General features: G+C 38.8%; 1 protein-coding gene across 4 annotated transcripts in view; it reads right to left on the bottom strand.

The window, feature by feature from the left end:
- Positions 1 to 23,106, bottom strand: part of BRD7 (bromodomain containing 7) — a 55,981-nt gene that overhangs the window by 7,958 nt on the left and 24,917 nt on the right. For all 4 annotated transcript variants that reach the window (XM_055297619.2, XM_063612743.1, XM_055297617.2 and 1 more), the window contains exons 5-9: positions 22,846 to 22,990; positions 12,854 to 12,964; positions 7,687 to 7,871; positions 6,558 to 6,681; positions 1,662 to 1,737 (exon numbers count right to left, since the gene is read on the bottom strand). In XM_055297619.2, the coding sequence (XP_055153594.1) occupies positions 1,662 to 1,737; positions 6,558 to 6,681; positions 7,687 to 7,871; positions 12,854 to 12,964; positions 22,846 to 22,990 (641 nt within the window). The remainder of the gene's footprint in view (positions 1 to 1,661; positions 1,738 to 6,557; positions 6,682 to 7,686; positions 7,872 to 12,853; positions 12,965 to 22,845; positions 22,991 to 23,106) is intronic.

Below are 23,106 nucleotides of genomic sequence, written 5' to 3'. Positions count from 1 at the left end.
AGTCTGAGTTTGTGTCACATGATCAGCCTTCAACGGAGGCTACTGCCATCAGTGACCAGTATGGTGAAGGCACTGTTAAGCAACTGAACATCTAAATCAGATCTCCTCTCCTTCTCAGTGAACAGTCTGGAATTTGGTTTCCTAATGGGTATGGGTACCAGACAATGAAGCTGAGAAGATGAATAGGGGTGTCTTCTACCTTAAACCAGGAAAGTGGCCTACAGAGGGAGCTGTGCACACGGTGAGCCAAGTCAGCTCTGGCCACATTTGATTACGTCTCAGAAACTGGAAACCCAGGAAACCAGACCAAGGGCAGAGACCACACTCGGCTTCACAGAAAGCAGCAGATCTTAAGGTGTCACCTACATCAGTTAGCTGCATCTCCTAACACCAGATGTTCACCACAGCTATAGTAGAAAGAGCAATGTTCTCAATCCTGTGGCATTCTTTGACCTATGATCATATAAAATTCTACTTGTTTGCATCAAAGTAGAAACTGAGTTTTGTTTTAAAAACAGTACCAGCTCCTTTTCTTCTATTACTGTTCTCCTCCTTTAAAGAACATTCATAGTCCCCTTCTTTCCATCTTCAAATGCTCTTCCCTGCTTCAAGGTTTTCACAACTGCTGTTCTCTCAACCCTTACTCAACCTAAACATCATCTCCTTAAGGATGCCTTCCCTGACCCCCAAACACTAGGTTGGTATCTTCTATTATGATCACAGATGTTCTTTTCCTTTGTAGTATTTATTCATTATAGACACACACCTGCATAGTACTGATTAAGGACAGACTTCTCTTTATGTGAGCCCTCCTCCCCCAACTCCATAGAACAAGGAAAAGCGACTCCTCTCTCTCTCTTTTGTTCTCTACTATACAGCTAGCTCCTAAGACAGCACCTTGCTCATAGCAAACAATAAACATCAGAGACTGTTTCCTTAAGGGTAAAAATTCTGTCATTATTCATTTCCGTATTTCCAATTACTTATTTCATTATGACAGTACGAAAATAAATATTTGTTGAATAAATTAACATTCTCACATTTGCATATCTCAATACATGCTTCTCCCCTCAGACCAGTGACAAAAAGTTCTAATTCTGACATTGAATTTCAAAATATAACCTATATTATTTCCATTAAAACATCATTTGAGAAAACAAAAACATGACTGAGGTTCTAAAGATTCCCAATCTTTACAAACTTTCTACTGACTATAGCGAAAGATACGATGTCACTAAGCATACACCCTCCATTATTATTAAGGCACTATGTGGCATATACATTCATTTTATTCCCTGAAATAAACAGATCAGTTAAATTTATAATATCATATTCTGTGTGTGTGAGATACCTCTAAACTAAAGTCTCTTAAAACCAGGGCTAGGAATTACTATCTAAAAGTTATGGCTTTGTTAATGGTGGGTTTAAAATATTTCAGGGACTTTGAATTTTAAGGAAAACTTGATATACTGTACCTATTTCAAGATGAAGTGAAAGTTAGGCTAGCTGTTATCATGAAATACATGATGTCTAGCTAGATCCTTTGTGCATAATGACACAGACTGATCAATATTCAAGCTTGTTGCTTTAAAATGTTAACCCAGGTTACTGTTCTCTGCCAAATAGCATCAAGTTCATGCACAGTTTTACTCTGATCCTACCTCCTACAATGGGATCCACAGGATGGAGAAGTCCCAACGTTGTTGTTCCATCTGGTTTTCTTCTTTCGAATTCGCACTGCAATGACCCAAAGTATTCAGATGGAATGAAGTGTTTTATACAAACAGGCTGAGTATCCTTTATCCGAAATGCTTGATACCAGACTGTTGTGGATTGCAGATTTTCCCAGATTTTGGAATATTTACATATACATAATGAGATATCTTAGGGATGGCACATAAAATTCATTTGTTTCATATACATGTTACAGATACAGCCAGAAAGTAATTTTATACAATAAATAATTTTGTGCACCCGTCACATGAGGTCAGGTGTGGAAGTTTCCACTTATGTCATCATGTCGGAGCTCAAAAAATTTCAGATTTTGGAGAATTTCAGATTTCGAATTTTTGGATTAGGGATGCTCAGCCTGTACCATATTCATATATGCAGCAAACCACAAAGTCTTATTTTAACCAAACTAATATTACAGGTGGCTAATCATTAAACTCAAGATACTGACTTTCACACAGGGGATGAGGCTAGAGAAATGGAGGTGAAGAAAATCTCAGAATTCTAAGAGCTCTGTGGGTCCTTAAGGCCACCTAGTTCTCCCTAGTCTATCAAAAAAGGCTACTGCGGACCAGGTAAGGGCAGTGGCTTGCTTAAAGGCATGTATACACCTACCTGGCTTTAAAATCAATGTGGGCAGGGACCCACCATCTCACTGCTACCCAAGACACAGACATGGCTTCTGTTCCTAAGTCCCTGTTAAATGTTTCTTTCTGGACACATTTAAGCTGGAACATGTGGTGAGCTAGTCAGGAGTTGAGGGACCAAGAAATGGGCAAAGGGAAGGAAGCATCTGTGGGGGAAATCCCAGGTGGCAGCCACTTCCTCGTGGAGTGGTATGGCTCATGTTTTAGACGCCTGTGCGTGAGTACAAGGACGCCCTGAAAACGCCAGTGTATTTGGGGTGATTGTCGGCTGAGAGCTATCCATCGCACTGTGGTCAGGAAGGGCAGCCGGCAGCCACTGTAGCAAGATGGCCACTTTTGTGGGCTGCTTGTTTGGCAACAGGAGCCCAGCTAGCAGCAGAAGCAAAAGTAAAACAACCTGAGTAGGAATTACAATTAGGAAAAATTTTTTTAAAAAAGAGCTCTATATTCAAATGCCAGCTCAGTTAAAACTGCTATTTGGGCTATACATATACACACATATGTCTATTGTTTTAATGCCGCTGTAATGGCTCTGTAAAATGTCTCAGTCAACTGAGTTCTGTTTCGCTGTCCCCTCTTCCTCTTGCCACCCTCGATACCATATTAGGGACCTAAAGGAATTTCTGGCAGCTTGTGATCTCTTGAGTAAACAGAAAAGGCATCAAAGACTCCTCTTTTTGGGAAGAATCTCTGTTTTTCCTCACAGAATACCAAGAGTTGTAAGCAGACAGATTCCTCTCAGATCTAAAACTCTGCTCTTTTCTGTACTGTATTACCTGATCTCTTCAGCTTTCTGGGGACCCAGGATTCAGTGATTTGGGGTGATCTAAAACCTGCCTTCCAGTAAGTATTAGGCCCTAAAAACTGCATGCTTTCTTGGCCCCGTTCCTTACAGGGCTCCCCCTTGAAACCAGTAATCTAATAAGGAAACAAGTTGAGTTGAAAAGAGGACTTTTTTTTTTTTTTTTTTTTTTGAGACAGAGTCTCGCTATGTTGTCCAGGCTAGAGTGCAGTGGCACGATCTTGGCTCACTGCAACCTCCTTCTGGCAATCTTGTTTTCCGGTAATGGTGTTTAGGTATAGGTTCTGTGCCTCTGAGATGTAAATTTTCTACTTTGTTTCATCTACTTTGTTATGACTTTGGAAATGACTGATAGTCTAAGAAGGGGAGAGAGTGAAAACTGGCAAATGAAGAATCTTATAAATCTAGAAGATCTGCTTCTGTGTGTTTATATGTCTATATATGTGTCATGCGTATGTGATATATCACTACCAAAATATAAGAGCTCTAATCAATTGACCAAAGAAAAGTAAGTGCTTAAATCAATTATTTTATTAAAAAAAAATAGAATTTGGCTCAAATGCCTTCTAGTTCACACAACTTTAGTAATCTTGGTAAATAAAACTAGTTTCAAAATTCTCTTCAGTAATTTTAAATCTTAAAGTCATGTTATATTAAGTAATCTTAGGGTTTTCACTTGAAATTAGGGTTACTAAGAGTTAAAATAGTTAATATATGTTATTAAAATTACCAGATATAAGAGAAACAATTCTATATACATAGTATATAAAGAAAAATGTGTTTTTGGTAAAGATACAACATCAATTTACAAAAATCAGTAGCATTTCTATAAACCAATAATGTTCAAGCTGAGCACCAATTCAAGAATGCAATCCTATTCACAACAGCCACACAAAAAATAAAATACCTAGGAATATATGTAAGGAGGTGAAAGATCTCTACAAGAACTAAAAAACACTGCTGAAAGAAATCATAGATGACACAAATGGAAAAACATCCCACGCTCATGGAAGAATCAATATTGTTAAAACGTCCATACTGTTTAAAGCAATCTACAGATTCAATGCTATTCCTATCAAATTCCCAACATCATTCTTCACAGATTCGGAAAAAACTATTCTAAAATTCACATGGAACCAAAAAGGAGCCTGAAGTGCCAAAGCAATTCTAAGCAAAAAGAACAAAGTCAGAGGCATCACATTACCCAATTTCAAACTATACTACAGGCTGGGCACAATGGCTCATGTCTGTAATCCTAGCACTTTGGGAGGCCGAGTTGGGTGGATCACTTGAGTTCAGGAGTTTGAGACCAGCCTGGGCAATATGGTGAAACCTCATTTCTACAAAAAATACAAAAATTAGCTGGACATGGTGTCACGCACCTGTACTTTCAGCCACTTGGAAGGCTGAGGCAGGAGAATTGCTTGAGCTCCCGAGGTGGAGGCGTAGTGAGCCAAGATCGTGCCACTGCACACTCCAGCCTGGGCGACAGAGTGAAACCCTGTCTCAAAATCAAACCAAACCAAACAAAAGCTCCCATAACACTACAAGGCTACAATAACCAAAACAGCGTGATACTGATAAAAATAAACAAAATAACCCATAGACCAATGGAACAGAATAGAGAACCCAGAAATAAAGCCACATACATACAACCAACTGATCTTTGACAAAGTCGACAAACATAAACGAAGTAGAGAACAAAGTAGAAAGACCACTCAATAAATAGTGCTAAGAAAACTGGCTAACCATGCGCAGAAGAATGAAACTGAACTCCTATCTCTCACAATATACAAACATTAACTCCAAATGGATTAAACACTTAAATGTATGACCTCAAATTATAAAAATCCTAGAATAAAACCTTGGAAATACTCTTCTAGATGTGGGCCTCGGCAGAGAATTTTCTATGTTCTCAAAAGCAAAAGTGACAAAAACAAAAATTCACAAGTGGGACCTAATTAGGCTACAGAGCTTCTGAACAGCCAAAGAAACTATCAACAGAGTAAAGAAACATCCCACAGAATGGGAGAAAATATGTGTGAACTACGCATCCAATAAAGGACTAATACCCAGTATCTATAAGGAACTTAAATCAACAAGAAACAAACAAATAGCCCCATTAAAAACTGGGCAAAGGACATGAACAGACACTACTCAAAAGAAGACATATAAGCAGCCAACAAACGTATGAGAAAATGCTCAGCATCACTAATCACTGGAGAAATGCAAATCAAAACCACAATAAGATACCGTATTATATCATTACTGAAAACTCAAAAAATAAGAGATGCTGGCAAGGTTGTGGAGAAAAGGGAATGCTCACTGTTGGTGAGAATGTAAATTAGTTCAGCTCCTGTGGAAAGCAGTTTGGAGATTTCCCAAACAACTAAAAATAGAATTACAATTTGACCCAGCAATCCTAGGTATGTACCCAAAGGAAAATAAATCATTTTACTCAAAAGACACATGGATTCGTATGTTTACTGCAGCACTGTGCACAACAAAGACACAGAATCAACCTAGGTGCCCACCAACAAAGGACTAGGTAAAGAAAATGCAGCACACACACACACACACACACACCATGGAATACTACACAGCCATAAAAAAGAATCAAATCATGTCCCTTGCAACAACATGGATGAAGATGGAGGCCACTATCCTAAACAAATTAATATAGAAACAGAAAAACAAATATTGCATGTTCTCACTTAAAAGTAGGAGCTAAACACTGGTGCACACAGACACAAAGATGGGAAGAATAGACACTGGAAATGCTAAAAGGGGGCAGGGAGGGAAGGGGGCAAGGGTTCAAAAACTTCCTACTGGGGACTATGTTCACTATTTGGGTGATGGGTTCAAGAGAAGCTCAAATCTCAGCATCATGCAATATACCCACGTAACAAAATGGTGGATGTACCCCTTGAATCTAAAATTAAATAAAACCAATGTGCTAAACAATATGATTTCAAAAGACCAGAATACAAATGTTTTCTTGTAAACTTAAATTATGTAGTTCATGTTCCAATTTTAGAACATATTATAAATTCATTTTTAAAAAATCCAGTAAAAGTGGTTAAGATTAATCATGTACTTTACAAATGAACACGGATGGTCCTCAACTTACAGTGGAGTTACACCCAACAAGCCCATTTTAAGTTGAAAATATCATGAGTTGAAAATGCATTTAACACCCTGATAAACCCATTGTAAGGAATTGTCTGTCCGTTATTAATTGTTTTTCTGCTAAATATTATACTGACGAAGAGCTCTATAGCAGATATGGATTTAAAAATACGCAAGCAATTTAAAAACTAAAAGTTTCAGATGCCCCAAATCAGTAGGTAGAAAAAAGAAAGGCAAAGCTCAATCACCTGACTGTTCACAAGCCGTCTGGTCAGCTTTCCTCCAGATTCCTTCACGATACGGTCAAGCTGCTCCTGCTCTCTCTCTAAATTATTGCTTTTAAACTTATCTTCAAGCATATCTTTGTCTTTCCTGAAAACATACATTAATACTAAGTAAAAAAAAACAAAGATAAGTAAGATGAAAACATTCAAATGAATTCTAAATATGAATACAACTAAAGTGGAGACATTTGTACTACAGTCACTCATTGAAACTTATTTCCTTGGTGACCTGTTAAGGGTCTCTAATTTAAGAACAGAAACAGTAAGGCACACCTAACATGCTATTTCCCTACCTTTTTCTGTTCAGTGTTACTTGTGTTAAACGTTTTTCTGGGAACTTACAAAAAAATTAGTTCTACCTCAAACATTACTTTGAAGGGAGAACAATATACCACTGTTCTTTTAAAGTTTGATTTTTAAAATTTAAAACAAGCACTTAAGTGTGTAAATCTTAGAAGAAAAACTTGTCACTAGTTTACTTTCTTTGCATTATGACAGCAAAAATCCCAAACTGCTAACTACAACCCTCCCCAAAGTTGGCAGTGAGGTGCTGGGCGGTCAGGGCTGGCTCCCAGTGGTGTGAGCGGGCAGATGCGGCTGCTGTCAGCTGCACAGGTGGCTGCCTAGGTGGAACAGTGGTTCAGCGTTGCTCCCACCAGCTGACATCAGGTGGAAAACATGGGCACGCTGCAGTGACAGAACATCTGCTTAAGACGCAGCAGTGCCTGTGCTCCCACTGAACTCCTTGCTCCTTTATGGAAGGAGGTAATGACTATGCATTTTTTTTTAAGCAAATAGTTCTATTTACATAAACTCACTGACCATATGAGTCCCAAGACACTTTATAGGTTTTAAAACTACTTCAATAAGAATACACATTAGAACTGCTTTCTGAACTGTGTTTGGACAATCCCACATAGTGCTTCATATGAGAAGGGGGTATCAGACCACCGAAATGGACTTTCATGCCAAAACACCACCACCATGGACACACTAGCGCTTGGTCTTCCCAAGTCAGGCCCCGAATAAGTATTTTTCCCCCTTACTAGCTTGAAGAAGACAGTTTGACCTTAACATCCCAAAGATCTTTTACTTTTTATTTTCTTTGCTGGGACTCTTGAAGGCGTGTGCTTCGGCATCTCCAGAGTCCTCTCTCTCTCTCGGCCAGCAGCCTCCGTCCTCCCCACTCTGTGAGGTGTCTGTTCCATCTTTCTGCTTTCGAGTTTTCTGCAAGTCAGCCATGAAGTCTATGCTCTGCTTCAGGCTCTGAATTCTTTCCTAAACATATTCGAAAATACTCTTACCATATGTTTGTCATTAACTTTTAAAGTAATGCATTTTTTTTTCCCCCACAGGAGTTTGTACTTATCCTGTCATTAACCAGGGAAGAAAAACAATTAAATGTAATCATACACCAAGAGAGTATTGTATTTGGAAACCATGATAATGCCTACACCTTCAATTCTTAAAATTTAATTTTCAACTTCATAGAAACCTTTAAAACTTTATTGCCCTATCAGAAAGTTAACAGAGGAGAAAGTATGAATTAAGACTAAGTATTCTTTGAAGTACTGAATTGGAAGACTAAAATTTAATGGTGCGTTAACATTTTGTGTTTAACAGACTGGCTTATCTTTCGACAGTTAAGAACTGTTCGGTGTATCAAAGCCTAGGGCGTGTGAGCGTGTGAAGTCCCTCTATTCTGGTAGCCCAGTGTGCTGCTCACTGATGATGCTGGCATTTCACTCTGTATGAAAACAACAAGCCTTGAGGAGAAGACAGGCTGGTGGCACAGTTCCTCAGAGTGCAGAATGGTTTCACTAACCAAAGAAGTCTTGTTTCTATTCTGTGAAACATGTGCTTAATTTTTCGCTGCAATGATGTGCTGTGAAATTTTCATTGTAGTTAAGGGCTTGAGGTTTCTGCGTAAATTTTAAGAAGGCATATTTAAAGTTATCACTGGGTAAAATACAGAGTGCAACCTCCTTAGGGCTGCACAGCAACAGCAGGGAAGACTTCTGTGGAGTAACATAAACTAAGAACTAGAAAGAACCAGAGGCCATTCAAACAAGAACAACGCGGCCCAGAAACAACAAATGACTCACCTAAGGTCACTAAACCAGCAACTAAGACTAGGCTTGCTGTCACTCATGTCGGGCCTTTCCTCATCACACCATGCTCTATTAGTAGTGCAGATGGTGAGATCCTCACGAACACAGTTCTTGCTGTTTTTTACTGGACTTTTAAAGTAATCTTAAAACCATTAAAGCGATATATTTTATTGTGGACAAATAAAAATATGGGTAGAGGAGAAAATAAAAATCCTCTTAATGTATCATCCAGAGAAGAACAGTGTTAACAAGTTTATCATTCTAGTACTTTTCCAACCATTACATATCTTAGCAAACTGGAATTATACTGAATATTTAGTAAAAAGCATTTTTTCAGTTAATAAATTATAACCATTTCCTCTCCATATCAATAGATATTTAAAATATTTTAATAACTATTTAATCCCATGTCTACACCATGATTTAATTAATGGCCTATGATTGAACATTTAGATTTCCATGTTTCCACTATTATAAATAAAAGTACCATAAATATCATTATAAATAAATCTCTCTAGGAACCAGTATCTCTTTAGGATAAACTCTTAGAAAGGAAACAAAGTCAAAGGGAATGAGTATTTTTGAGGCTTTTGACAATTATTGCTTTCCAGAAAAGGTATACCAATTTACATACTAATTTACATTAGTGTTTGAAAGTTTCTCGGAATCCTTGACAAAATCAATAGTATCACTTAAAAAGCAAACCCATTAGAATCACTTGAACCTGGGAGGCAGAGGTTGCAGTGAGCCGAGACTGCGCCACTGCACTCCAGCCTGGGTGACAGAGTGAGACTCTGTCTCAAAAAAACAAAACAAAAAACACAAACAACAACAACAACAAAAAGCAATCTTATTTGATTTTTAAAAACACATTTTATTTTGCTACATTAAAAATATTAATGAGCTTATTTCTGTAAGTTTTCAGTAATAATTTTATTTCCACTCTAGAATTTTATAAAGCAGAACTTACATTAAGAACGCTTTGGGATTTTAAAAAATATGACTTGCACAAATAAATTCAATTAGAGAAAGTTTCTAAACCTTGAAACAAGTCCCAGGAAAGAGTGAAGTTTAATTTTCCTTTGAAAGCAATATCCTTTTCTTTTTTTGGTAATTAAAATGCCTCCAAGTCAGCATATTATTGATCTTCAATTTTACAATATTAAATGGCTAACAGGGCTGGTTCTTTGCTAATAATATAGCTAACATTTACTTAGTGCTTACCCATGTGCCAGACACAACTCCATGAGGTAAGCACTATTATTATCCCCACTTTACAGGACAGGAAAAAGGCTGACAAAGGTTACCTGGGCTAAGGTCACACAGCTTCTAAAGGGTAGAGCTAGGACTTGAACCTTGATTGGTCTGATTTCAAAGCCACTATGCTACAAATAGTATTGTTTGTACTACAATGTAGCATTTTACTCAAGTATTTATTTAGGAGATAAAAAGTTATTCTTCATCTGTTCATTCTTTTTTTTTTTTTTGAGACGGAGTTTCCCTCTTGTTGCCCAGGCTGGAGTGCAATGGCGCGATCTTGGCTCACCACAACCTCCGCCTCCCGGGTTCAAGCGATTCTCCTGCCTCAGCCTCCTGAGTAGCTGGGATTACAGGCATGCACCACCACACCCAGCTAATTTTGTATTTTAGTAGAGACGGGGGTTTTTCCATGTTGGTCACGCTGGTCTCAAACTCCTGACCTCAGGTGATCTGCCCGCCTCGGCCTCCCAAAGCGTTGGGATTACAGGCATGAGCCACTGCGCCTGGCCTCATCTGTTCATTCTTTATAAAAATAACACGTCTACTAATAGTTGCTATTTGAGTGTAACTGAAAAAATGATGAATGGCTACTCTACAATCTTTTCAATGAACATTCAAAAACAGTTATCTTTGAAAAGACACTTCATGGAAGGGTGTGCTGGGCTCTTTTGGAGCACAAACTGTTAGAAGAGTTAACTCAAAAGGTCTAAATTTAAACGTTTAAAAATCACTGTTGTGACGACCCCTCCCACGTAGGGTGGAGAGAACAGTCAACAGGAAGCTAATAACACAGGATGGGTGGGACTCCTCAACAGCAAAAGATCTGAAAAAAAGGAAGACAACAGAGAGAAAGAAAGAGGGAGAGAGGGAAGGGAAAGTGAAGAAAATTTTATTTTCTGTGCTTTCAACCATTCCACACGCCAGTAAAATTCAAGAGATAATGGAATCTTTTGCTTGTTGTATTAACTACATTACTTAAGGAAGTGGTAAATCAAAGGTCATTAAAAATTAGGCTCCCACCACCCAATTCAATGTACATATTTTGGAGTGACTAAAGGCTGCATTTGTTAAATGCACTTTTACTTCAAATACAGTAACAAGAAGCATTTCCATGTCTTTAAACCTGGAACATGGCGTGGTTCTAGATTCTGAGAGTCTTCCTGCAAAGAATGGGTAAACATTTCCTATTCCTCTTTCCTCTGCGAATGTTGTCAAAGATGGGTAACTGGCTTCCATTAGTTTCCCAAGTCTTTAGGAAAGGGTGGGAACCAATGCTGTCTAAATATTAGGAGCGCAAGAATAATCAAGAATCCAAACATGTTTTTCTTTCTCTAGTTAAGTGAATCCAAGAATCTCTCAGCCAAGCACACACTCAGACATCTGCACATCAAGGCATTTCTTTAAATGTAAAACTGTAATACAGAAAAATGAATCACCATAAAAATCGAAAAACCATATGCTGATGCACGACTCATTTTTATCATCCTTTAACTCCCCTGAATGTGAGCTCAAGCTCTCGACTCTGATTCCTTTCTCCTTCTACCAGTGTCTTATACCCACTCATTTCTTCTTTGCAAAATCCCTGTCCTATCTTGTGGTTCTTTTTCATAGTATCCTCTCTACTCTACCTCTTATCTAGAATCAGAACAGTAATGCTAGAAATCACATTGGAGACCACAGACTAAACCCTTCTTTAGAGATGAGAACACTGAGTCCCAGGGTAGTTAATGTCTTGCCCAAGGTCCACAAGTTAGTGGAAGAGAGCTAAAATGAAAACTCTCTTCTGCCTGCCTGCCATGGTATGGTGCCAGGATCACCCTTGATTCGTTCCCTAAAGTAGTCTCTTACATATGGTGAGAAAAACCTCAAAAGATATGGCTTATCTTGTGAGTTATTTTCTCCAGCGGGTGCACAGTGATCATCTCAGTTTACCCTTCAAAGCCTTTTATCAACCGTCGTCCTGGGGACACTCGTAATTTTTTGCCACTGTGTATAATATCTCATGTTTATGCTCTTTCCTGCAGTTTGATGATGATGTGTCTGTGCCTACCTACGCACACACTTCTCTGACCTCAAATGACTTACTATGCACTAATTCTTATCCTTTAAGGAAGAGTCTGCTCTTGTGGAGAGGTGGTTTTGAGAGTTTCAAATTTTTTCTCATTTGTATATAGTCACATGTAGCTTAATGACGGGATCCGTTCTGAGAAATGTACTGTTAGGCAATTTTGTTGTGTGACCATCAATGAGTACACTTACACAAACCTAGATGGTATAGCCTATTAGACACCTGGCTAAATGATACAGCCTATTGCTCCTAGGCTAGGAACCTATACAGCATGTTACCATACTGAATACTGCAGACAGCTGTAACACAATGCTAAGTATTTGTGCATTTAAATATAACAAAAGTACAGTAAAAATACAGTATTACAATCTTATGGAACCACCATTGTATATGCAGTCTGTATATACAGTATTACGCAGCGCATGACTGTATTTTCTTACTAGAAATTCTAGGCTTCTGACAGGACTGACCAACATTAGATTTCACACCTACAAATGCAAACAGAGAGCTTTCCTCTTCAGAGTTCTCATAACTCAGCCAGTCTTATCCTGGAATTCAGGCTGATGTTTCAAGCTGATGTTTTATCTCTAAAGAGATAATTACAAGTGAATGCCAATATTTATTTGTATTGATTCCAAGTAAGAATTTTCCTATCTTAATTTTCTTCTCTTTTTATAAATTTTTTTCATTTAGTATTTTCTACTTTAATATAACCTGCTAATAAAATAAAATCAATACTGTATTGTATCTGTATTACTATGGCCAACAAACAGCGACACAGATTTTAATAACTATTACATATGACCAAGAGTTTCCTTTACCTGGCTAAGAATTTTCATCCCTGAGTGCAACAGCTTCTTTGCCGCTTTATAATAAATGGTCTCTGGTTTATTGTAAATCATGGCATTAGTACACATTAGTTTGAAGTTATCCTGCAGAAAGAACATTAAGGGAGAAAATGCATTAATGCCAAACAAACTACCCTGCACCCCCAGGTTGAAAATATACAGGTCCTCTAAAAATTTAAAAAGCAACAACATCCCTTTCTTTCACTATTTACTAAATAATACTAACAGCAATTTATTGTTTTAAGACTCACCAACAAAACAAATACTGCTAAATGTATTTAAATGTGCTATATTATTTCCCAAATTCTTAAATATTTTATAGTACCTGTATATAAACTGTAGATCCCAGAATGAAACTTCTAAATAAAGAAAATACTTCTATTTCATATGTAATGATTTTAGCTGAGTAGTTCATGTAATTTAAAAAAATATTACTCCTAGCTTTAAAACAAACATCTTAAATTTCCATTTAGGAACTGAATATTTTATTTCAGATCTTGACTGAAAACGGAGCAGTCCTAAATTATCGCAGTATTTCCTGCCAAATTCACATTAACTGAGCAAAAAATGTTAAAACATTTACACTACTTTTATGTGTTTGGATACTATCATAAACTAAACATAATTTGCAGAATGTTGCAAAATCATGCCAATGTGAAATAAACCATACAACCTCAAGGAGTTAAAACATGTAACTAGAGTAGCCAAATTACCAAAACTGTCTTTTTGGCTTAAATTTCAAAGTCTGCGTTATGTGCTGGAGAACTTGACCCTACTGCATGCTTTCATAGTTAAGTAATTTTTACATCTATAAATGTGCGATTCATTATGCCAAGGCCTTACTAAGTTAAAAGAAAAACCCAAGAAAAGAGAATCTGCTCCCTACAAATTTCTTTAAAAAACAAAAAAAAATTCAAATTCCACCATTTAATAGTGATGACAGGTTAGAACACTTAAATAGAACAAAAATAAGTAGACTGAGTTCTATGTACAAGTATGTAAGATTGTGTGAAGGGTCGCAATAAATTTGGTATTAAAGTGGATGAAGTATATGTGGATCTTCAGTTTGGGCCATGACTCTTAAACATGCCAGGTCTTGGATCTCTAAGCATCTGATGAAAGCTATGGGACCACACCTTAAGTACACACGCACACAAAGCTGAACACAAAAGTCTTCATGTAATTTTAGTAGGTTCTTGGTCCCTCTAAAGACTCATTATGGTACCCAAAGGACCCTAGATTAAAGACTTTTGTTACAGATATTTGGAAAAGCTTCTATGCCATTAAGAATTACTGGGCCAGGCCTAGTGGCTCACCCTTACAATTCTAGCACTTTGGGAGGCCGAGGCAGGCAGACTGCTTGAGCCCAGGAGTTTGAGACTGGTCAGGGCAACATGGTGAAACCCCGTCTCTACTAAAAATACAAAAAAAATTCGCTGGGTGTGGTGGCACACGCCTGTAGTCCCAGCTACTTGGGAGGCTGAGGCACAACAATTGTTTGAACTCTGAAGGTGGAGGTTGCAGTGAGCCAAGATCATGCCACTGCACTCCAGCCTGAGCAACAGAGTGAGACTCGGTCTCAAAAAAAAAAAAAATAAATAAAAATAAATATGTATTTGGGGGGATGGGACGCAAGTGAACGGAGACACTAGATTACTACATATACTCAAACTAAGTGACCATTTGGCCTATAATTGGCCAGATAATGGGCCTATGAACTGGCAAGAGTACTGAATTGTTCTAAAGAACACAGGACTGATCTATTAAGGCAATTTGTAGATTCCTTAAATCTTAACATAATGTGCTGGGCTTTACTGAACTGTGTGTGATGGCACTGGTCATTCAAAAAGCTGAGTCTTCCTGCACACTTTTCATACACACACACACACACACACACACAATTTTACTTCAACTGCTAAATGAACTGAATAAATATTACTTTAGGCTGTTGAGCTTTTCCTAGAAAAAAGTGGCAATGTAGAAATTCTAAAGAGCTAAGATACCAATTCCTTTCAATTATGATAAACCCTAACCTGCTTAAAAACACTCTGGGGACACACTTCTACTCTTCTTACTGTAAGAGAAAGATCAGAGGAAAATCATGCACAAAAAGAAAAAAAAAAACAAAAAACTGTGAAATTCTTTCCCATTAAGCAATGGTAAGGTCAGAAATATGCTGAAATAAACGGTTTTAGCCTAATTTTCACCAGATAAAAAGCTGGGAAAAGTTCCCCTTTCTCTAAATAAGAGAGAATGTAATTCAGGTTCTTTGGAGAAAGTGGAATATTACCTATAAACTCAACAGTAAAGAGCACTAAACACTGGTATTCTTCATAAATCTCTGCTTATCAATATGTGGATGAAAAAAGGGACTAAGTAAAGACACTATCTTTTTTTTTTTTTTTGAGATGGAGTCTCACTCTGTCGCAAGCTCTGCCTCCCAGGTTCACACCATTCTACTGCCTCAGCCTCCTGAGTAGCTGGGACTACAGGCACCTGCCAGCACACTCGGGCAATTTTTTTGTATTTTTAGTAGAGAGGAGGTTTCACTGTGTTACCCAGGATGGTCCTGATCTCCTGACCTCATGATCCTCAGCCTCCCAAAGTGCTGATCTCCTGACCTGCCTCAGCCTCCCAAAGTGCTGGGATTACAGGTGTGAGCCACCACGCCTGGCTGTAAAGACACTATCTTATTTTATTTTTAGGAAAATAACTAATTAGGGTCTAACCCTTAGGTCAGGTGAGCACTACTGTGGTTATGTAAAAAAAAGTAGAGGTAAAACAGATATTATCTAAACCAATTAAGTTTGTGGCAGCTGAATACATAGTAAATTTTAATATACATGGTTCCTTTCCCTAGAATCAACACACACCAGGACACTCCACCAAATGGGAAAAACCTCATCTATAACAGGTATATATATTATCTTATAAGCTTTCAGGTCCTTGTAAATTTTCTATTCTCTTCTTAAAGCTGAAGAAAATATGCTCAACAAATACAGCCAAAATGAACTCAGAGAGAAATTAACTTTCATCAAATTAGAAAATGTAATTAAACCTCTCTTTAGTATTTCTGGACAAGCCAATTTATTCTTTACTTTAGAGTACATGTGATATGGTTTGGCTCTGTGTCCCCACCCCAATCTCATGTTGAATTGTAATCCCCAGTGTTGGGGGAAGGACCTGGTGGGAGGTGATTTGATCATGGAGGCAGATTTCCCCCTTGCTGTTCTCATGACAATGAGTTCTCACAAGATCTGGTTGTTTGAAAGTGTGTAGTGATAGGTTCCAAGGTGGCCGAATAGGAACAGATCCAGTCTATAGCTCCCAGCGTGAGCGATGCAGAAGACTGGTGATTTCTGCATTTCCAACTGAGGTACTGGGTTCATCTCACTGGGGCTTGTTGGACAGTAGGTACAACCCACAGAGTGTGAGCTGAAGCAGGGCAGGGTATCACCTCACTTGGGAAGCACAAGGGGTTGGAGGATTCCCTTTCCTAGCTAAGGGAAGCCGTGACAGACTGTACCTGGAAAATCAGGACACTCCCACCCTAATACTGTGCTTTTCCAATGGTCTTAGCAAACGGCACACCAGATTACATCCTGCGCCTGGCTCGGAGGGTCCCATGCCCATGGAGCCTCACTCACTGTTAGCACAGCAGTCTGAGATTGAACTGCAAGGCAGCAGTGAGGCTGGGGGAGGGGTGCCCGCCTCTGCTGAGGCTTGGGTAGGTAAACAAAGCCACTGGGAAGCTCGAACTGGGTGGAGTCCACCTCTGGGGGCAGGGCATAGCGGAACAAAAGGCAGCAGAAACTTCTACAGACTTAAACGTCCCTGTCTGACAGCTTTGAAGAGAGTAGTGGTTCTGCCAGCATGGAGTTTGAGATCTGAGAATGGACAGACTGCCACCTCAAGTGGGTCCCTGACCCCTGAGTAGCCTAACTGGGAGGCACCTCCCAGTAGGGGCCGACTGACACCTCATCCAGCCGGGTGCCCCTCTGAGATGAAGCTTCCAGAGGAAGGATCAGGCAGCAACATGTGCCGTTCTGCAATATTTGCTGTTCTGCAGCCTCTGCTGCTGATACCCAGACAAACAGGGTCTGGAGTGGACCCCCAGCAAACTCCAACAGACCTGCAGCTGAGGGTCCTGACTGTTAGAAGAAAAACTAACAAATAGAAAGGACATCCACACCAAAACCCCATCCGTACGTCACCATCATCAAAGACCAAAGGCAGATAAAACCACAAAGATGGGGAGAAATCAGAGCAGAAAAGCTCAAAATTCTCAAAATCAGAGCACCTCTTCTCCTCCAAAGGAACGCAGCTCCTTGCCAGCAACGGAACAAAGCTGGACAGAGAATGACTTTGATGAGTTGAGAGAACGCTTCGGACGATCAGTAATAACAAACTTCTCTGAGCTCAAGGAACATGTTCAAACCCATCACAAAGATGCCAAAAACCTTGAAAAAAGATTAGATGAATGGCTAACTACATTAAACAGGGTAGAGAAGACCTTAACTGACCTGATGGAGCTGAAAACCATGGCACAAGAACTACGTGACGCATGCACAAGCTTCAGTAGCCGATTTGATCAAGTGGAAGAAAGGGTATCAGTGATTGAAGATCAAATGAATGAAATGAAGCCACAAGAGAAGTTTAGAGGAAAAGGAGTGAAAACAAATGAACAAAGCCTCCAAGAAATATCAGACTATGTGAAAAGACCAAATCTACGTCTGATTGGTGTACCTGAAAGTGATGGGGAGAATGGAACCAAGTTGGAAAACACTCTTCAGGATATTATCCAGGAGAACTTCCCCAACCTAGCAAGGCAGGCCAATATTCAAATTCAGGAAATACAGAGAATGCCACAAAGATACTCCTCGAGAAGAGCAACTCCAAGACACATAATTGTCAGATTCAGCAAAGTTGAAATGAAGGAAAAAATGTTAAGGGCAGCCAGAGAGAAAGGTCGGGTTACCCACAAAGGGAAGCCCATCAGACTAACAGCGGATCTCTCAGCAGAAACTCTACAAGCCAGAAGACAGTGGGGGCCAGTATTCAACATTCTTAAAGAAAAGAATTTTCAACCCAGAATTTCATATCCAGCCAAACTAAACTTCACAAGCGAAGGAGAAATAAAATCTTTTACAGACAAACAAATGCTGAGAGATTTTGTCACCACCAGGCCTGCCTTACAAGAGCTTCTGAAGGAAGCACTAAACGTGGAAAGGAATAACCGGTACCAGCCACTGCAAAAACATGCCAAATTGTAAAGACCATCTAGGCTAGGAAGAAACTGCATCAACTAATGAGCAAAATAACCAGCTAACATCATAATGACGGGATCAGATTCACACACAACAATATTAACCTTAAATGTAAATGGGCTAATTGCTCCAATTAAAAGACACAGACTGGCAAATTGGATAAAGAGTCAAGACCCATCAGTGTGCTGTATTCAGGAAACCCATCTCACATGCAGAGACACACATAGGCTCAAAATAAAGGGATGGTGGAAGATCTACCAAGCAAATGGAAAACAAAAAAAGGCAGGGGTTGCAATCCTAGTCTCTGATAAAATAGACTTTAAACCAACAAAGATCAAAAGAGACAAAGAAGGCCATTACATAATGGTAAAGGGATCAATTCAACAAGAAGAGCTAACTATCCTAAATATATATGCACCCAATACAGGAGCACCCAGATTCATAAAGCAAGTCCTTAGAGACCTACAAAGAGACTTAGACTCACATGCAATAATAATGCAAGATTTTAACACCCCACTGTTAACATCAGATGATCAACGAGACAGAAAGTTAACAAGGATATCCAGGAATTGAACTCAGCTCTGCACCAAGCAGACCTAATAGACATCTACAGAACTCTCCACCCTAAATCAACAGAATATACATTCTTCTCGGCACCACACTGCACTTACTCCAAAATTGACCACATAGTTGGAAGTAAAGCACTCCTCAGCAAATGTAAAAGAACAGAAATTATAACAAACTGTCTCTCAGACCACAGTAAAACCAAACTAGAACTCAGGATTAAGAAACTCACTCAAAACTGCTCAACTACATGGAAACTGAACAACCTGCTCCTGAATGACTATCAGGTACGTAATGAAATGAAGGCAGAAATAAAGATGTTCTTTGAAACCAATGAGAACAAAGACACAACATACCAGAATCTCTGGGACACATTTAAAGCAGTGTGTAGAGGGAAATTTATAGCACTAAATGCCCACAAGAGAAGGCAGGAAACATCTCAAATTGATACCCTAACATCACAATTAAAAAAACTAGAGAAGCAAGAGCAAACACATTCAAAACCTAGCAGAAGGCTAGAAATAACTAAGATCAAAGCAGAACTGAAGAGACAGAGATACAAAAAACCCTTCAAAAAAATCAATGAATCCAGAGCTGGTTTTTTGAAAAGATCAACAAAATTGATAGACCACTAGCAAGACTAAGAAGAAAAGAGAGAAGAATTAAGTAGATGCAATAAAAAATGATAAAGGGGATATCACCACTGATCCCACAGAAATAGAAACTACCATCAGAGAATACTATAAACACCTCCATGCAAATAAACTAGAAAATCTAGAAGAAATGGATAAATTCCTCGATACATACACCCTCCCAAGACTAAACCAGGAAGAAGTTGAATCCCTGAATAGACCAACAACAGGCTCTGAAATTGAGGCAATAATTAATAGCCTACCAACCAAAAACAGTCCAGGACCAGACAGATTCACAGCCAAATTCTACCAGAGGTACAAAGAGGAGCTGGTACCATTCCTTATGAAACTATTCCAATCAATAGAAAAAGAGGGAATCCTCCCTAACTCATTTTATGAGGCCAGCATCATCCTGATACCAAAGCCTGGTAGAGACACAACAAAAAAAGAGAATTTTAGACCAATATCCCTGATGAACATCGATGCAAAAATCCTCAATAAAATGCTGGCAAACCGAATCCAGCAGCACATCAAAAAGCTTATCCACCACGATCAAGTTGGCTTCACCCCTGGGATGCAAGGCTGGTTCAACATACACAAATCAATAAATGTAATCCAGCATACAAACAGAACCAAAGACAAAAACCACATGATTATCTCAATAGATGCAGAAAAGGCCTTTGACAAAATTCAACGGCCCTTCATGCTAAAAACTCTCAATAAACTAGGTATTGATGGGACATATCTCAAAATATTAAGAGCTATTTATGACAAACCCACAGCCAATATCATACTGAACGGCAAAAACTGGAAGCATTCCCTTTGAAAACTGGCACAAGACAGGGAGGTCCTCTCTCACCACTCCTATTTAACATAGTGTTGGAAGTTCTGGCCAGGGCAATCAGGCAGGAGAAAGAAATAAACGGTATTCAGTTAGGAAAAGAGGAAGTCAAACTGTCCCTGTTTGCAGATGACATTATTGTATATTTAGAAAACCCCATCGTCTCAGCCCCAAATCTCCTTAAGCTGATAAGCAACTTCAGCAAAGTCTCAGGATACAAAATCAATGTACAAAAATCACAAGCATTCCTATACACCAGTAACAGACAAACAGAGAGCCAAATCATGAGTGAACTCCCATTCACAATTCCTTCAACGAGAATAAAATACCTAGGAATCCAACTCACAAGGGATGTGAAGGACCTCTTCAAGGAGAACTACAAACCACTGCTCAATGAAATAAAAGAGGATACAAACAAATGGAAGAACAACATTCCATGCTCATGGGTAGGAAGAATCAACACTGTGAAAATGGCCATACTGCCCAAGGTAATTTATAGATTCAATGCCATCCCCATCAAGCTACCAATGACTTTCTTCACAGAATTGGAAAAAACTACTTTAAAGTTCATATGGAACCAAAAAAGAGCCCGCATTGCCAAGACAATCCTAAGCCAAAAGAACAATGCTGGAGGCGTCACGCTACCTGAGTTCAAACTATACTACAAGGCTATAGTAACCAAAACAGCATGGTACTGGTACCAAAACAGAGATAGAGAACAATGGAACAGAAGAGAGCCCTCAGAAATAATACCACACATCTACAACCATCTGATCTTTGACAAACCTGACAAAAACAAGAAATGGGGAAAGAATTCCCTATTTAATAAATGGTGCTCGGAAAACTGGCTAGCCATATGCAGAAAGCTGAAACTGGATCCCTTCCTTACACCTTATACAAAAATTAATTCAAGATGGATTAGAGACTTAAATGTTAGACCTAAAACCATAAAAACCCTAGAAGAAAACCTAGGCAATACCATTCAGGACATAGGCATGGGCAAGGACTTCATAACTAAAACACCAAAAGCAATGGCAACAAAAGCCAAAATCGACAAATGGGATCTAATTAAACTAAAGAGCTTCTGCACAGCAAAAGAACTACCATCAGAGTGAACAGGCAACCTAGAGAATGGGAGAAAATTTTCACAATCTACCCATGTGACAAAGGGCTAATATCCAGAATCTACAAAGAACTTAAACAAATCTACAAGAAAAAATCAAACAACCCCATCAAAAAGTGGGCGAAGGATATGAACAGACACTTCTCAAAAGAAGATATTCATGCAGCCAACAGACACATGAAAAAAATGCTCATCATCACTGGCCATCAGAGAAATGCAAATCAAAACCACAATGAGATACCATCTCACACCAGTTAGAATGGCGATCATTAAAAAGTCAGGAAACAACAGGTGCTGGAGAGGATGTGGAGAAATAGGAATACTTTTACACTGTTGGTGGGACTGTAAACTAGTTCAACCATGTGGAAGACAGTGTGGCAATTCCTCAAGGATTTAGAACTAGAAATAGCATTTGACCCAGCAATCCCATTACTGGGTATATATCCAAAGGATTATAAATCATGCTGCTATAAAGACATATGCACACATATGTTTATTGTGGCACTATTCACAATAGCAAAGACTTGGAACCAACCCAAATGTCCAACAATGATAGACTGGATTAAGAACATGTGGCACATATACACCATGGAATACTATGCAGCCATAAAAAAGGATGAGTTCAAGTCCTTTGTAGGGACATGGATGAAGCTGTTTCTGAGCAAACTATGGCAAGGACAGAAAACCAAACACCGCATGTTCTGCCTCATAGGTGGGAACTGAACAATGAGAACACCTGGACACAGGGTGGGGAACATCACACACCGGGGCCTGTTGCGGGGTGGGGGTAGGGGGTAGGGGTAGCATTAGGAGATATACCTAATGTAAATGACGAGTTAATGGGTATGGCACACCAACACGGCACATGTATATATATGTAACAAACCTGCACGTTGTGCACATGTACCCTAGAACTTAAATTAAAAAAAACTTAATTTAAAAAATGTAAACCATCTAAAAAAAAAAAAAAGTGTGTAGCACCTCCCCCTTCACTCTCTCCTGCTGCCATGTGAAGATGTGCTTGCTTCCCCTTCATGTTCCAGTACGACTGTAAGTTTCCTTGGGCCTCTCCGGCCATGTGTCCTGTACAGCCTGTGGAACTGTGAGTTAATTAAAGCTCTTTTCTTCATAAATTACCCAATCTCAGGCAGTTCTTTATAGCCATGTGAGAATGGACTAATACAATATGCATACCTTATATGTCTAGAAATAGAAAAAACCCTCAACTTTCATTAAAATATTAGTTTTACTGGTATTGATCTAAAGCTAAAAATTTCACTCTAAGGTTGGAAAAAATATACTGTGGAACACATATCAAACTCAAAATTTCACTAAAGACAAAAATAATTATGAATGAAAGATATCAGATGACCTATTTCATCTGGTTTTCCATCACCAAGCTCATAAAGTTTTCTGAAGCAGAAATAAACAAAGATACTGGATCTTAAAATAAACTCAATTCTTTGCAAAATAAAAGGTCAATGAGAAAGATTCTGAATATCAGACATGCAGATTTCTACCTAGGATTGAAGAGTTACCTTTAGTTCTTCTATGGACTGATAGTCATTGTTCTTGATCTTTTCTTTCATGGTACTAAAATCCATTGGGTGTTTAATGATCATGGAGTAGCCAGGAGCAATAAAATCAGTCACAGGAAATGAAAAGAAAGCACTTGGATCTTTTCTGTGAAGATATGCAAAAGACAATGTTATATTTTATTCTATTACAAACAAATCTATTGGTCTAGGAGCAGAAGTCAGAGGAAACCCTTCAGATGCAGAAAGAATTTGTGATATGTT

Source organism: Symphalangus syndactylus, chromosome 11, assembly GCF_028878055.3.
Source record: "Symphalangus syndactylus isolate Jambi chromosome 11, NHGRI_mSymSyn1-v2.1_pri, whole genome shotgun sequence".
In the NCBI taxonomy this organism is placed as follows: Eukaryota; Metazoa; Chordata; class Mammalia; order Primates; family Hylobatidae; genus Symphalangus; species Symphalangus syndactylus.
Note: the sequence above shows the minus strand (reverse complement) of the source record. Positions and strands in the feature narration are given on the sequence as shown.